General features: G+C 35.1%; 1 protein-coding gene across 1 annotated transcript in view; it reads right to left on the reverse strand.

The window, feature by feature from the left end:
- The window catches only part of LRRC6 (leucine rich repeat containing 6), a 40,461-nt gene that overhangs the window by 18,827 nt on the left and 6,228 nt on the right, over positions 1 to 15,406 (reverse strand). The window contains exons 3-10 of the mRNA XM_009881053.1: positions 14,779 to 14,856; positions 12,052 to 12,224; positions 10,852 to 11,051; positions 9,130 to 9,318; positions 7,030 to 7,107; positions 4,265 to 4,330; positions 2,700 to 2,769; positions 1,754 to 1,849 (exon numbers count right to left, since the gene is read on the reverse strand). Of these exons, the coding sequence (XP_009879355.1) occupies positions 1,754 to 1,849; positions 2,700 to 2,769; positions 4,265 to 4,330; positions 7,030 to 7,107; positions 9,130 to 9,318; positions 10,852 to 11,051; positions 12,052 to 12,224; positions 14,779 to 14,856 (950 nt within the window). The remainder of the gene's footprint in view (positions 1 to 1,753; positions 1,850 to 2,699; positions 2,770 to 4,264; positions 4,331 to 7,029; positions 7,108 to 9,129; positions 9,319 to 10,851; positions 11,052 to 12,051; positions 12,225 to 14,778; positions 14,857 to 15,406) is intronic.

The following is a 15,406-nucleotide window of genomic DNA, read 5'->3' on the forward strand; positions in this document are numbered from 1 at the left end:
AGAACCACAAGCGGAAAAATCCAAAAGCTGAAACATAACTTTTTAGTTACAGCTACTAGTTGCATAGTCTTAGAAATAAAGCACAAAGAAATAACATGAAATAGCAGCTGAAGGTTCCTCCTTCAGAAGAAAATGCTGTAACTGATATATCCTGGAAGATTCCTATGTCCTTGGGCAGGGTTACCCTATTTTTGATAAGCCAAAAATATATGATGTAGTCCTAGAAGCCTTAAAAGCAGCCCAACTCTCCAAAGGCATAATGGTATAACAGTATGATGCTGAAGTTGATTAACCTTTCCCACAGTTCCCAGAACTCCACCATTCTCATCACCAGAACCCTTCCTAAAATTCCCAGCTCCAAGCTCTTCAGTCTATCTCTGCTCTTCCTGCAGGTCCAAGAACCCAGTCTTGCACCAGATGACACTGTCCCACCTGTCTTCCTGTTTCTGCCAACATCCCACCTGTTAAGCCCCAAACCTCAAGGTACCTCTGCCACTCAGATTCCCTCTGCCCCTTGTCTTCTATTCTGGTTCACACTGCTGCATCTTATTTAAGCTCTACTGCCCCTTAAACTTCCAGTGGCTGCTGGCTGGCCACCTTTTACCTCTCTCACTGCCTACTTCAGTAAGGCAGGTTGACTTCCATGTCTTCAACTGTTCCTCATCACTGGTCATTCCTTCTCTGTTCTCTAATTTTTTGGCAGATGTGTGAGAATGGGTAGGAGATGTCTTGATTCTACCTTTGATTTTACCTCATCTACTCATTACGTCATCCCACAAATCAAAATACCACTCAGGTACCCAGGGTACAAGCTTTGTTTACTGAAACCATAGTAAGACACACAGTGGAGAGGAAATAAAGTGGACGTACCTATCCGTTTGCTCTCATTTACACTGCAAGAACTGGGCTGGGCAGGGAAGAGAAAGAATACAAAACACACTTTAAGCCAGTCTGCTTTTTGCTTGCCAGCCGAATTCTCAATTGACTCGGATCCTGATTAGCATGACACCATACAGGCAAACATCAGAGCACAGGTGAGATAGGAGAACACGGAGTCAGGAATATTAGGGTAATATGGCTTCTACCCCGGCTTCTTTAAGTACTAGGGACTGCTGTGCAGCATTTTTCAGTTGAAACATCGTGTTGCCACAACCTTCTTGCTCTGTGACTTCATATACTTGATATAGCAATCAGTGGATCCTTTCCAGACAGGAAAAGCATGAAGGGAAAATGAATTCAGCAACTCTTTGTCTGATCACCTGAGACATGAGAGTGCTGTATCATTCCTGTCCTTGGACAAAAACGTAATCTTCATACATGTGTGCCACACAGATTTTGAAAAAAATGATTTGTTTTTATTATTTCACAGGTGGAAAAAGAAAGTAAGTTGTTTATTTTCAGATATTTAAAAAGTCCATCTTCTTACACATTTGCACAATACTGCATGTTTTGCAGAGTCTCTTCTCATATATAAACAGCTGGGTTTCTTTTTAAAATAAAGGAAATACAAATACTTCTATTAATACTGATTTTCATACTATTCCTTTAAAGGGATTTTAAATCCTAAGGTTTACCTCTATGATTAAATTGTCTTTCTGGAACGTTCCTTCTTTGGAAAATATGTCCTGATGGAAAAGGCTAGACTGAATAACTTTAGCTAGCCAAATGTTACCTGTAAGTCAGAAACATTCTCAAGGTACTCACAACATTTTAAGTATCTTTGTATGAGGCCTCCTCAGGTTATTTTACATACCTTTGGCATGCTGACAACTAAATGACCAGTTGTTTGGGATCTTTTAGCAGAGCTGCTGTCTGGCTTTACTTCCTCAGGGAGCACAAGCTGAAATGCCTATAGGAAAATATGGAACTGAAGTATATAATGCTAAAATATATACATTTTTTATTTGATTTTTACCTGGACAGAATATATGCAGAAATATCACTGTCACATCCCTTAATCTTAAGGACAGTGTAGGTCTAAATCCTCTCAGTTTTTATGTAGTATTACCAATCCTAATAAATGATTAGCATGCTAAGCAGCTTTTACTTACAAGTAAAGTCATATGTATATTCCTGAATTGCTGTCATTCCTGAAGAGACATTTCTAAAGAAGGTTATAAAATGATGCTTGACTTATATTAGCAATTAAATGAGAAAGATTATCCAGCCTATTTCAGACATAAAGTAATTCTGAAGTTTTGTTTATGCAGTTGGTACAGCCAAAAAGTAGGGATTTTGGTTTACTGTTTAAGTACTTCGAATTTTTATAAAAAATGATGATAAAATTAAAACCACTGAGAAGAGAGAAGACTGGAATGGCATTTTAAATGCCCTTTCAAAAGAATATACATTGATTTGTTTCTGTCAGCTATAAATTCCAGATTGCGAAATTACTAAATTCTAGCCTAGAGCAACTAGAAAGCTCTCTTCTTCAGTGAATTATGGTACACTGTGTGGGGGGAATAAGAAGAGAAAAGGAGAGAAAGAGAGAGTGAAATTTCATTTCAGGCTTTGCCCGTCTTCTGGTTAGGACTTCCACAGTTTATGTGTGGTCCAAAATAATGCAATTATGAACAAACATTTTTTCTGCGTAGGTGGACATGGTTGGTAATTCATAAAAGGCAGATCCAGAGTCCACTGAATAACTATGGTAAGCATTAACTCTTGATTTGAAATGAATGTAGTAAGAAAACACTAACCTTTCCCTTCACCAGTACTCGTATGTAAGTTGGCTGGACATCAACATCAAGCAGAGATGTGTCCAAATGTCTTCAGAATGAGATATAAATAAATGAATCTCTTAAATGATGATTTCACAGCTTATACAACACAAACGTTAATTTCAGTTATTAAGTTCTGTGAAATATTATTAGGATTTAATGTCTTTGGAAAAGAAACATGATCTTCCTGTGTGTTCACAGAACGTCAATTAAAATCATGTCTAAATTCTGTCAAGTCCACCACATCAGCTACTGTATAACTGCAAGAATTCAAAATCTTTGTGGAAAATGAAAAGGTCTTTCTTCTATTAGTTTAGTGCTTTACATTAATATGAAAATTAATTTGGTATTTAAAATTGTCAAAGTATTTTACTACTTTTCTTTCTGAAAGCTTAACTAGTAAATTTATAATAAGTTCCTTTTTTTGCACAGAATTTGCTGGAAAACAATGAACAGAAATACTTTACACTCCCAGAAAACATAGTAATTTCAAATTTCAGTACTGTCAAACAAAATTTATGACCTGTAAAAGCTCCACTTTAACATCTGCTCTTCATCATGTGACACACACACTCACATTCCTGTAACCTACTATTGAATACGCAAGTATGTATTCCCTATTTCCCTTCTTTTATAAAGTTCCTTCTCAGGTGAATTTTTCAAACTTTTTAGTTTGCATTTCTTACAAGTAAGAACAGAATATTACAACATATACAACATTTTATTGCACCTGAACAGATTTTTTGAGGCTCCAAAAAAACCTAATTCTTATAATTCAGAAACACGGAGCAGGCCTCTTTTGAAGGAAATTAATGAGCTTTAAGGGAAGAACACCTGGTATGAATAGTGGTTTTGTGCTATAAAAGTAGTTCAGGCTTTACTCTAACAAGTTCCTATTATAGGTAAATAAATTTCTGGGTTTCCAACCCTTTCCTGAAGCGTGGGCAAGGCCACTGTACTGCTTAGTAGTATATACTAGCAAATAGTTACCAGGTTTCCTTGTCATATTTTGGGCTGGTTCAACCAAAGTTCTTCCAGGCAATGCCCTGGCACAGTTCAGTAAATAGCATGGGCTGTGGACTCTTTCCAGTAAGCAAGGAAAGTAGGACAAGGCTAACCCACTCTGTCTAGGGGAGGAGAAGAATTTAACTGGAAGGACATGAACTGTACTGGAGCACTTCTAGGGCCAGAGAACGGGCAAAAACCCCATTCCCTAAAACCCTAATATGCAAACAAAGAACGGAAAATATTTTACATATGTGTAAAAGCACAAGTGTGGAGGAAACCTGCCTGCCGACTGCAGAAAACATCAATTCCAAAAAGGACTATTAGACACAGTCCTCATTCAGGAGTAACAGAACAGTCTGAAAGGCCCTTGGTTATTCCACGTCATTTCTTTGTCACAGACTTCAAGATTGATTCGATTACCCCCTATGTTATTTGCTTTCTTCTTGAAAAGTCCCAATTACAGAGAGGAGTATGTTTGAAACACTGTTTATTAGAACTTAAGAATGGCAAAAACTAAAAGGAAAAGAAATACTGACCTGTAAACAGCAAGATCCAAGATGATCTGGTTGTTTTCTTCATCATCTTTCAAAGAGAAATGAAGCCTAATAATAATGACAAGAAACACCTTCAGAATAATTACAATTGGAGTGAATAACCAAACATTACAGCACAATTCAAATTCAACTGCTAGCAATTTTAGATGAATACAAATACAATGTAGACAATACGTCACGAGATCATCTTACAAACAGTTGCAATTTTCCTCATGAACAAAAAAAACCCCTGACATTTGAACCAGAGTAATTCTAACATTTATTTTCTGTTCTCCATACCCAACCCACAAGAAACTAACAAAAAAATACTGCTGAAGGTCAGTTAAAATTAAGATCAGTCCGTCGATGCAGAAAGAGAGACATCTGCTGGTGAAATCTGTCTGCTTTATCAACATCTACATAGAAAAAATAGTTCATTAAAAGCCTGGAACTTGGTAATTCTAACCTTATCATATGTTAAAAAAAAAAAAAAAAATCTTTTTTCATAGCAAGAAGTATAATTACAACAGGCAGTAAAAAGTGTATGGTCATACAAATATGTGTTGATTAAATACTGCTGTCACTGCACATACAACTTACTGGAAAAGAAATATTTAAAACACTGATGAGGTTTATAATGAAGTCTGATAGAAATTGATTAATTTGCCTAAAGTATAATTATCTGCCTGTGCATTTCCAAAGCAAAACATGATTTGCACAATATCATTGATTCTACAAGCTTTATAATGTTTGTTGAAAATGAGACTGTAGATTGTACTAGATGTGTGTTTGTGATCTTCTGGTTGAGTTCTTAAAATTGTGAAAGAATCTTACCAGTTATAAATTGAAAACAACATCTATTACTGCAACTGTGAGGAGATCTAGTCTAGACTTACAAGTTCTGCTCATATACTCAAACATTTCCCATGTATTAAAGTAGAGAAAAAAAAAACCAAAATAAAACCCCACTATAAATGAGAAGGTCTTTATAAATTAGTTATTAGTATAAAATGAGAGGGTTTTGCTTAATGTAATTTATCAGGAATATTTCAGTGACATTAAAATACTTAGATACTTTTGGTTCAGGTAACAGAAAGAAGCTCAAATGTTAACAGTTTAGAAGATACATATTTTCAGCAATAAAAATATTTGCCAGATATACATTTTAACTCTTTGGCCTCCTGTATTCTAACACAGTCAACTTGTAAGAAATCTTATGGAGCTTTTAGTTTATGGGTATTTTTTAATGGAAAACTGCAAAGGGTACAAAACAGCTTTGTTTCCCTTTCATGTTTTTTCTCTTATTGCATCACGGATTTTGAGAATTCACTAAAACATGAAGGGTGAAAGAAAGAAAAGAATTGTAAAATTTTCTAGGGGGATGCTTAATCAGAGTTGTTGTCAGCAGCATGCAGCCATTCCTCTTGCTAACCTTCCAAAAGAGCATCAGAGAAGCTTGGTCATTGCTATGGACGTTAGACTTTTGCATTGAAGCAAAAACTTTGGAGAATACCATCTGTCAGTTTGTGTCTCTTTATTTATGTCTCTCCAATACACTGCCAGATTGCACTGAAGAGCTGTGATATTCTTGTTGAAGCCACGACAAAAACTGCTCGTTGATCTGGCTTTACGTGGGCACATCCACAGACTAAATTCACATCCAGAAAACTTGGGTGACACAAGCAGGACTGCTGCTAACAGTGAACTTTAGGAGACTGTATTTCTTCTAAAAAGATATCTAGAGCTTTATTCCAAATCTCTCTGTTTTTTAGAGGCATAATCAAGATCTATTGACACAAGATTTAAAATATTTTAACTTGCCTTCTTTGAACCAGAAAATTATTAGGGTTTTTTTTCAGTCAACATATTTTTACCAAAAAAAATACATCGCTACCATGGTAAGTATCTTCTGGTACAGACAGAAAAAACACGAGCTTTTCTGCCACTACCTTTAATTTTCCCTGTACCACTGAAAATTACACACTGATATTATAGTGTAGGTTTTCAAATTCTTTGAATTTGCATGGATATATCAGTTTCCAACATTTAGAAAGCATTCTTCATGCTAACAATAAGCATGTTCTTAGCTTTGATTTTCCACCTATATCAGTCTTAAGATGGAAAAACTTGTTCAGGGGACAGCAGACAGGTAAGCAGCCCTTAGTAGGCCACTTTTTGATCACATAGCTCCTGTAGGAGGCTCTTTGGGGAGCCATTTATAAGGAAACAATGTTTTCAGTCTCTGTCTCCTGTTTTCCCTTAGAAAAGGAAGGCTTGGTTCAAGTGAAACCAATAGTAACACATGGCTGATACCCCTGAATACTCATCAAACATCTGTCATCAGAGGACAGGATGATTTTATCCAAAAATATTACTTGGACGTATTTTTCCACATTTAAAGCAGCTACTCATAAACGTTTCTCTTCAATAGTCAAACCGGTTAAACTTTTTCCGCTATTAGCAAGATGCTCCAAGTAAGACCCTTACCATAGAAGGGAAAAGTGTAACAGGTCTTATATCTTTTACAAACAAGTTCTCCTATCATCAAAGACCAAGATGTTAAACAACCTTCAACACTTTACTCACTGAAAACTAATTCTTTTTCCAGCATCAGAAGATAATTTTAGATGTCCATTTCTCAACCAGAAATATAATACTGCAATGAGAATTTGTTAGCTCTCTTATTTTTGTATTCTCACATATCTTGAAATAGTTGCCCGAATCAGCTATGAAAAGTTTAACCTATTTAACCAATTAACTTTACATACTTAGGTACATTCACATTCAGAACTTTTCCTTCTGCAGTGACCAATGTCCGAAGAGGCTTCTCTTTCTTTTTTGATTCCCTTAACAAAACAGAAAGAAAAATGGCTTATAATTTCACATTCTGATATTTTATGCGTCATAACAAAAAAGAAAGAACAGAATGGTAAGAAGTAAGAATTATCTGGTATTTGATGTTAAGGATATGACTTATTTCAGGAACAAAACAGGTTATATTAAATGTCTAATTGCACATTAGAAGTATCATCTAAAGATGAGCAAATGCATTTTAATATCACATCTTACATTGATAATTACTCCTTCTGCATGTCATAATGTCCATTACCAAACAGTAATATATCAAATTTATTGGTACATCTTAAGAAATCAGTGGCTTGCTTAAACGTATGAAACAGGACGTTTTTCTATTTATGAATGGTCATACTAATCATGAAGTATCATTACTGTTAACTGAATTAAAAAGCAATTCTGTAAAACATTTTTATTCATGCTAACACTTCCTTTTACTGAACAAATGCTTGGCATATCTCTAAATAGCATGTCTATCAGTCATTATTCTGCACTAGTAAATAGAATTACAATGGTCAAAAGATTACAAGCAGCACCAAATAGGATAGAGTATGACCAAAGTACATACATGGAGATTATTTGTTGATGCATCTATTACATTTTTGTTGTGTTCTTCCTTCAAAAAATACAATACCTATTACTGATGGAGACTGTAATCTTCACTATCTATGTCCAGCTACCAGCAATTAAACTATATCTGACTTTCATTTAGTGCAATAAACAAGCTACCTTAAATTTATCTCCCGAAACAAAGCATATCACTGAAAGACCATTAAGACTTGCAATACTGGTATTTTCCTGTATATAACCCCCCTCTATTTCTCAAAAAGACAACAGCAATACCTTGCTTTTTCTGTTCTCAACTTTCTCATGCTACCTTACAAAAATCTCACAACCAAACCAAAATGAACTGTGGAAGGATTTTTAATTCCTTTAAAATTTCCTTGGAAATTAGAAAAATCCAGAAAGGAATTATTCTATCTTTATTATAAGGCTATTTGGACTCTCCTTGGACTTTTAGAAGGAAGCAATTGGAACATATTTTCTTTTGACTAGAGCAAGGCATCCCCAAACACAACAAAACTCTAACTAGATAGAATCTGGGTTTCACAGTAGTTCTTCTGGGAAAGTGCTAGACCTTGAATTAATAATGGCAGTAATTTATGCAGATTTCCAGATTTTTTAAAGAGTTCCCTAGGACTGACTTTTTCAATACTTAGGTCTGAAAAATCCTTTATAAAGCATGTCCTTAAAAAGAAAAGCTAGAAAAATCACTGGCAAAAATGCTGTTATATAAGCAACAGAAAAAAAAAAAGGGAAAAAAAAGACATTGCTTATGATGTTTGTGGAACTGATAAGTCAGCAGCAATAAAATAACTTTTCTGTTAGCAACTGCATTAATTTTCCATGGTCAGCAAAACCAGTGGCAACTTTAGAAAGTTTTAAAGGCTTTTCAGGGGCTAGACATCTTCAGATTTACCATGCCAAATAGCAAAGATAACATAAAGAATCTTATTACTCAGGATAAATATATTTGACAAAGTGCATGAAAAAAAATTCTAAGACACATAGAAAAGGTGCCTGAAATGCCACTTGTGAAAAAATTTTGTAGTGTGGTCTATAAGTCATTTATGTAATGCAACCTGCACTCTGGATAAATGCTTTTAGCAAGAATATTAAACATTGAACTACACAAAATATATTAGTTAGCTGACAGAAAAGTGAAGCTTCTAAAGTCCATAAAATGGAGTTGAAAAGAGAAATTATATTTAAAAACTTTATTTGAGAAAAATAAAATAAAGGGTATCATAAATATGTTTTAGAAAATGAAACAAAACAAAATGAACAATCTGAACATTTTATTTAGATTTTATAAGCATATTTGCACAGGCAACAGGGATTTAAGTTGCCAGTTCCCTATAATATTTAATGTGAGGCAGTTGCCTTCCTCTACACTGTACCTTTGAAAATTTTCCCTTCATCAAGCCATAGAATATATTAAAACAAAAACATACCTTATATTGTCTTTAGCTCTCCGTTTTTCTTCAATATATCTGTGAGTTTCTAATCTAGACTCTGGAGTATACGGTGTAGGCTCCTCCCAAAATCGTCTGTCTTCATCATCATCTTCAACTGTTCTCCACATTTCTTGTTCTCTATCCCCTTCTGCATGATGGTTTTCTTTGTTCTGTAGGGAGTCTGGGCTACACAAGATCATAGAATCATAGAATCATAGAATTGTCTAGGTTGGAAGAGACCCTTGGGATCATCGAGTCCAACCATCTACCCTACTCTACAAAGTTCTCCCCTACACCATATCCCCCAACACCACATCTAAATGGCTCTTAAACACATCCAGGGATGGTGACTCAACCACCTCCTTGGGCAGCCTATTCCAATGCCCGACCACTCTTTCTGTGAAAAATTCTTTCCTAATGTTCAGTCTAAATCTACCCTGTTGGAGCTTGAAGCCATTCCCTCTTGTTCTGTCATTCCCTGTGAGAAGAGACCAGCACCAACCTCTCTACAGTGTCCTTTCAAATAGCTGTAGAGAGTGATGAGGTCTCCCCTCAGCCTCCTCCTCCTCAAACTAAACAGTCATAACAGATCACATGGAATATTATCCCAATTAAATGAAGGAAAAGTAACAGTACTTGCTAATGAATTCTTGCAATATTTTTTTTAATCCAATATTAATAGCTATATAATTTCTTCCAAGAACAGTATCTTATTGCTTTGGACACATTGCCTGCTCTGCTTCTTTCATCAGTCGGCAAAATATTTCAACATAATGTTTTTCATTGACTTAACTAAGAAGTAATACTATGGTTATGCCTCACCCTCTGAAAACCCTAATAGATAGTTCAACAGATTTAATTTAGGAGCAGAATTTTCAGACAGCCCCACAACATTCAGGTGAAAGAAAACCTTCAGTCCATGTGATGTTTAAGTATTCCCAGTATCAGGCAGCAGCAGATTAGAAATTTATAGAGTAGCAACATTTTACTTAGGCACCTCCTCTGGTGCCATCTTAGAACCTGATTCATTTTTCCCCCTAGCCCTAAGCCTCTCATCTTCAGAATTTCTCTATCAACATAGAGAGAAAACTAAATTTATATTACAGATGTGATCTGTGAGGACAAAGTTTCATAGCCAGCTCCATGGAACTTAGTCTCTATTGTATTAAAAATAAGATTGATGGCAACTGCAGTGAAAGATGACCCCAGACAAAAATCCTTTTGCTATCTAAGTAATTTCAGCAATATAAGGTGGAAGAAATACAGAAATCAACATTCCATAGATTTTTGCATCTCAAAAGATCTGCAATATTCCATTTCAGTCTTCATATCTAATAACTCTAAAGCAAAAGAAATTGTAGGTGAACATCTGCTTTCTCTGGAACCGCTGCATTACCTTAAATAACAATATCCAGCTGTTCTCCTGAAAGAAGCTATCGATTACACTATTTTGGCATCGAGATGATTTAGCTTGGAGTTTTGGGAGAAAAATTCTATCTACCGTCTGCAGGTCAGAAATTAATTATGTTTGTAATTAATTATATTTTTCATTAGAGATAACATGCATGAGGAAAAATAATTCTGCTAGAATCAACAATAAAGACAAACAAAAAGATTTAAGTGGAATTATATAAACTATTTAATGAGGAAAAAATAAAATTCTTAATGAAGAAAGAGACGAATTATGTTTACTCACAAATTGTTGTTGATTACAGTTACCTGTCAAATCCAAGCTTAGATTTCATTTGGTTTTCTTTCTTGTCCTTTCTTTCTTGCATTTTTCTTTGAGCTTCTTCTTTTTCTCTGGCCCGCTTGAGAAGGTAAACTTGTTCCTGTTCTCTGATTTTTTGTTTCACTTCTGCATAATTTTGAAGTGCTTGAATCCTGTCTGAACGTTCTATTTCTTTACTATCCAAACACTTCCCATAGGGAAAAAAACATCAATATAGATATGTGAGAAATTTTAAACATATTCAAATCAATAAATCCATTAAACTGCAAGTTAATTTTGATAACTTTCTCTATAAAATTAAAAAATATGCCTTTCAAACCTCCATAGCACGATATAAGTTATACTGTATTAAAAAGAATTAACAATAAGTTGCTATTCAGATCTGAAAATGGTTTTGTGTGTTGGAGAGTTGCTTTTTGCATTTGCCAGGAATTTCCGTTAGTCTTATTAGACTATGTAGTAGAGAAAACCCCTTCAGCCATTTCTGATATTTGTCTGACCTTGATTCAACCCATGAAATTATTACAAAGTTATCTCTTTTGATGTGTCAGTTTATTGACAGCTAAGTGAGTTGAATATACTCCTAATAAGTTAAGCAAGCGTCTGTGCTTCTCCAAGGGAAATTGTGGGAGTGTATATCAGGACTGTGACTGCCTGTTCCAATGGCAGGAAGTTATAACATCAGAACATCCTTGCACAAAACCTCAATCTCAAAGTATCTATTTACAGTTGATGCGATATAGCGCATTTTTACGTCAATTTCTATCTTTCTACTGCCTTACACTGTTGGCTTGGTACATATTGTTGGCATGGTACCAGCAACCTGGTAACTTTCTGCAATCATGAAAATAATTTAAAAATACATTATATATATAAAAACAAATGAGAAAAATAGCCAAAACTGTATAGAGTATTTATTTTTTCAGAACTTTTTTCAGGGATTTCCAATGAAAATGACAGGAAAAGTTAACAAATGCATGTGGTTCAGTCAAAACAGAACCAATATTTATTACCCCATTATTTACTGTAGTCACTTATTCTTCAGAATAGAATTTAATTCCCTGTGGAGAGTCAGACAAATGCATGTAGTTTTCCTACCACGGGCATTTATTTTCTTTGGGATTAGTATATTCAGTCAACAATGTTGGTTATTGATTTGGATATAAATTTAATTTTTAAAGACTTACTTTTAATTGAGGAAGAGTTGCTACCACATATTGTCTATAACCTTCAAATTCAGTACATGGGTTACCCACTAGAAACAGTTCCTTCAGATGTATATTACATTTTAGGGCTTCAATACTGGAGAGTTCACCAATGAAATTTGCTGTTAAGTCAAGTTTCTTCAGTTCTTCACAGCCTTGTTGAAAAAAACATAATTCAATTTGTCCATAATATAAATGTACAGGTGACATACACACACAGAGACACATGCACACACTTGGATATAAAACTATCTGCATTTGTTTTCTGTATATTAATATCATCCTATCAGAATACATCTTCTCCAAGACACAAGTGAAAGGGTGACTCACAGCCTAAGTTTATGAGATCACAATATTTACAGAAAGAAAAAAAATCTCAGTGAAATACAAAATATCAAAATATTATTGGTTTTATCGCTATCCATATTTTGTGGTCAGTGCTTGTATACTGGATGAGCTATTAAATGTTTCATTTATGGATAAGCTGGACTTCAGTTTTAACAGTCTGGTTGCCTTGGTACCCCTCCTCAACTGTGTCTTCACTGTATGGCTAAAGGAGTGTCAAATTGCCTCAGGAGAGCAGGATCAATTGCGGGTTTCATTTCTGTGTACTGTTAATCTTAGCTAACTTTACTCAAGCGTAAAGATAAAGTTATCTAAAAATTCACTACCACTCAAGATGAGGATTTCCACTCTATGGACAAGGCTATCATTGTAAATACTTTGTCACTGGTTAAATTGCAAACACAAGTCAGAAAATGTTGTTTCTTAACCAAAACTGGTTCATTATAAATAGAAACTCCAAATTAGCTAACAAAATGCTCTGGGAAATCTAGATTCAAAACTGATCAGCCTCTCCTTTTATCATAATTTTTCTATGAATCATAACCTTGACTCTAAGAGTAAAAAGTTTAGCTAAGAGCAAGCTCAACTTCAATGCTCATCATTATAATCACTTCTTTTCCTTTGCAGGTCTATTTGGCAAATATTTTATACGTAATGGAGCTGCAAGAAAATAAACTACTCAAAATGATGTAAGAGGGAATTTAAATAACCCAAATTTTTGCAAGGTTCACTCCCAAAGATGCTCATTCCTAAGTAAATGACAAATCACAGTAATAAACAATACAGCCTGATAGAGGAACTTAAAATTTACTGGCATAAAAACAGATGAAAGTTTCCCAACAAATTGCCAAATACGCAACGCACTGCCTATTTCTTCAACTTTTATAAATTTGTGTGCAGCCTGTTAGCTTATTTTTTTTATTTGATTTAAGCCATCCTCTTAAATCAGCTTGTAGACTTAAAAACAACCCTCCCCCCCAAAAAAAAAAAAAAACAACCAACCAACAAACAAATCAAACCACTTTTTTTTTTTTATTATTTTTCCCTTGTCAAGGTGGACATTTTAAAGATTCAGCAACTAGCCTAATCAGAATCAAGAAAGAGGAAGAAATAAAGTCAGAAATTATTCAAGTAATATGGAATGTGTTTACAGGTGGTTCTAAGTTTTAGATGTTGATCTTGGAAAATGCTAGATCTTTGCACATGCAATTACCTGGAGTACTGTGTCCAGCTCTGGAGCCCTCAACACAGGAAGGACATGAACCTGTTGGAGCAGGTCCAGAGGAGGGCCACTAAAATGATCAGAGGGCTGGAGCACCTCTCCTATGAGGACAGGCTGAGAGAGTTGCGGTTATTCAGCCTGGAGAAGAGAAGGGTCTGGGGAGACCCTATTGTGGCCTTTCAGTACCTAAAGGGAGCTTACAGGAAGGATGGGGACAAATTTTTTAGCAGGGCCTGTTGCAATAGAAAAAGGGGTAATGGCTTTAAACTAGAAGATGGTAGATTCAGACTAGGTATAAGGAAGAATTTTTTTATGATCAGGGTGGAGAAACCCTGGCCCAGGTTGCCCAGAGAGGTGGCAGATGCCCCATCCCTGGAAACATTCCAGGTCAGGTTGGACGGGGCTCTGAGCAACCTGATCTTGTTGAAGATGTCCCTGCTTATGGCAGGGGGGTTGCACTAGGTGGCCTTTAAGGCTCCCTTTCAAACCAAACTGTGACAGTGACATACAGTGACAGGATAAAGGATTAAACACAGAAAAATTGGAGAGAACTTAATGCAATGACAGAGAAAAGAATCATCTGAGAAACTGTTTAAAAATACCCCAGAGTGCCAATGCAACCTGTGCACAGAGTAGAACCTTCCTCTGTGTGACATTTGATTGCTGAAGATGACTGCTGGAACGTTACACAAGAGAGACTTTTTACAGTCTGCACAGCATTAAAAAAAAAAAAAAAAAAAACAAAAAAATCCAAACAAACAAACCCTGCATTCCTCCAGCTAACCTGCATAACAAATTATCTTCTCTTTAGAGTGAGGAAATACCAATTTCATGAAAAATGTGGATTCTTGCTTTGTAAAGTATTGAAGAATAGAGCCATCAGAGCTGGCAACACTGGTGAGAGAATATGCAAAAAGCGAGTTAAAATACATACAAGGAAGTTCAATAACAAAATTGCACCAGTCAGAAGCATTTGCTACAAAGAAGCATTTGTTGAAACCCTGCACACAAAAAAGCTTTTTCTGAGAATCAACAAAGTATCTTTACTGGTGGACATACTTAAAGGCTTCCCCTGTCTTACACTAAGTCACAACTTAAGTGTTTCAATATGAAAAGGCAAAACGGTTTGTTTAAAATCTGACCTTCCAGATTTTCAATTCTTTCAATGTTGTTCAAAGCTACATTTAAATATTCCAGCTTCTTTAGTTTGCCCACATTTTCTGTAACAAAACATAGATGTGTTATTTCAGTTTTCTTCATTGAAAAGGGCATTATCTTTTTACTTGCTTACTTGACTTCAAAGAAACAATAAATTAGAAAAAAAGAAAGTACAAATCAGAATTTGTATCATATTACTGGGCATTAATGATTTATTATTAATAAAAGGACAAAACCAAAAAGTTCTCTGAAACACAAATTAAAATAAAAAGATTGTAAAAAGAAATAACAAAGGTTATCAACTCATTTTTTATCACAAATACATAAAACACCTATACAATGCAAGAGGACTGGCCAAAAAGCATAGTGAAACATTCGATTTGTCATGAAACTCAGAAAGGATCAGGCCATACTTAGTCGAGCTTTATAAAATTAAAGTTTTACACTCACTTATATATAAAAGATTGGCTTCTTTAGTAGATATTTAATTGCTGAAAATCTTTTTATCTACAGGGTTAACACAAGAAACCCTCTCTCCTCCCTTTTTAGAAAGTTTGCAAATAAGGAATTCTATGGCTTCAGTATGAACAAAAAAAATCCCCCCCGCCCCCC

The sequence above is a fragment of the Charadrius vociferus genome, unplaced genomic scaffold (genome assembly GCF_000708025.1).
Source record: "Charadrius vociferus isolate BGI_N301 unplaced genomic scaffold, ASM70802v2 scaffold2, whole genome shotgun sequence".
NCBI classification, from domain to species: domain Eukaryota; kingdom Metazoa; phylum Chordata; class Aves; order Charadriiformes; family Charadriidae; genus Charadrius; species Charadrius vociferus.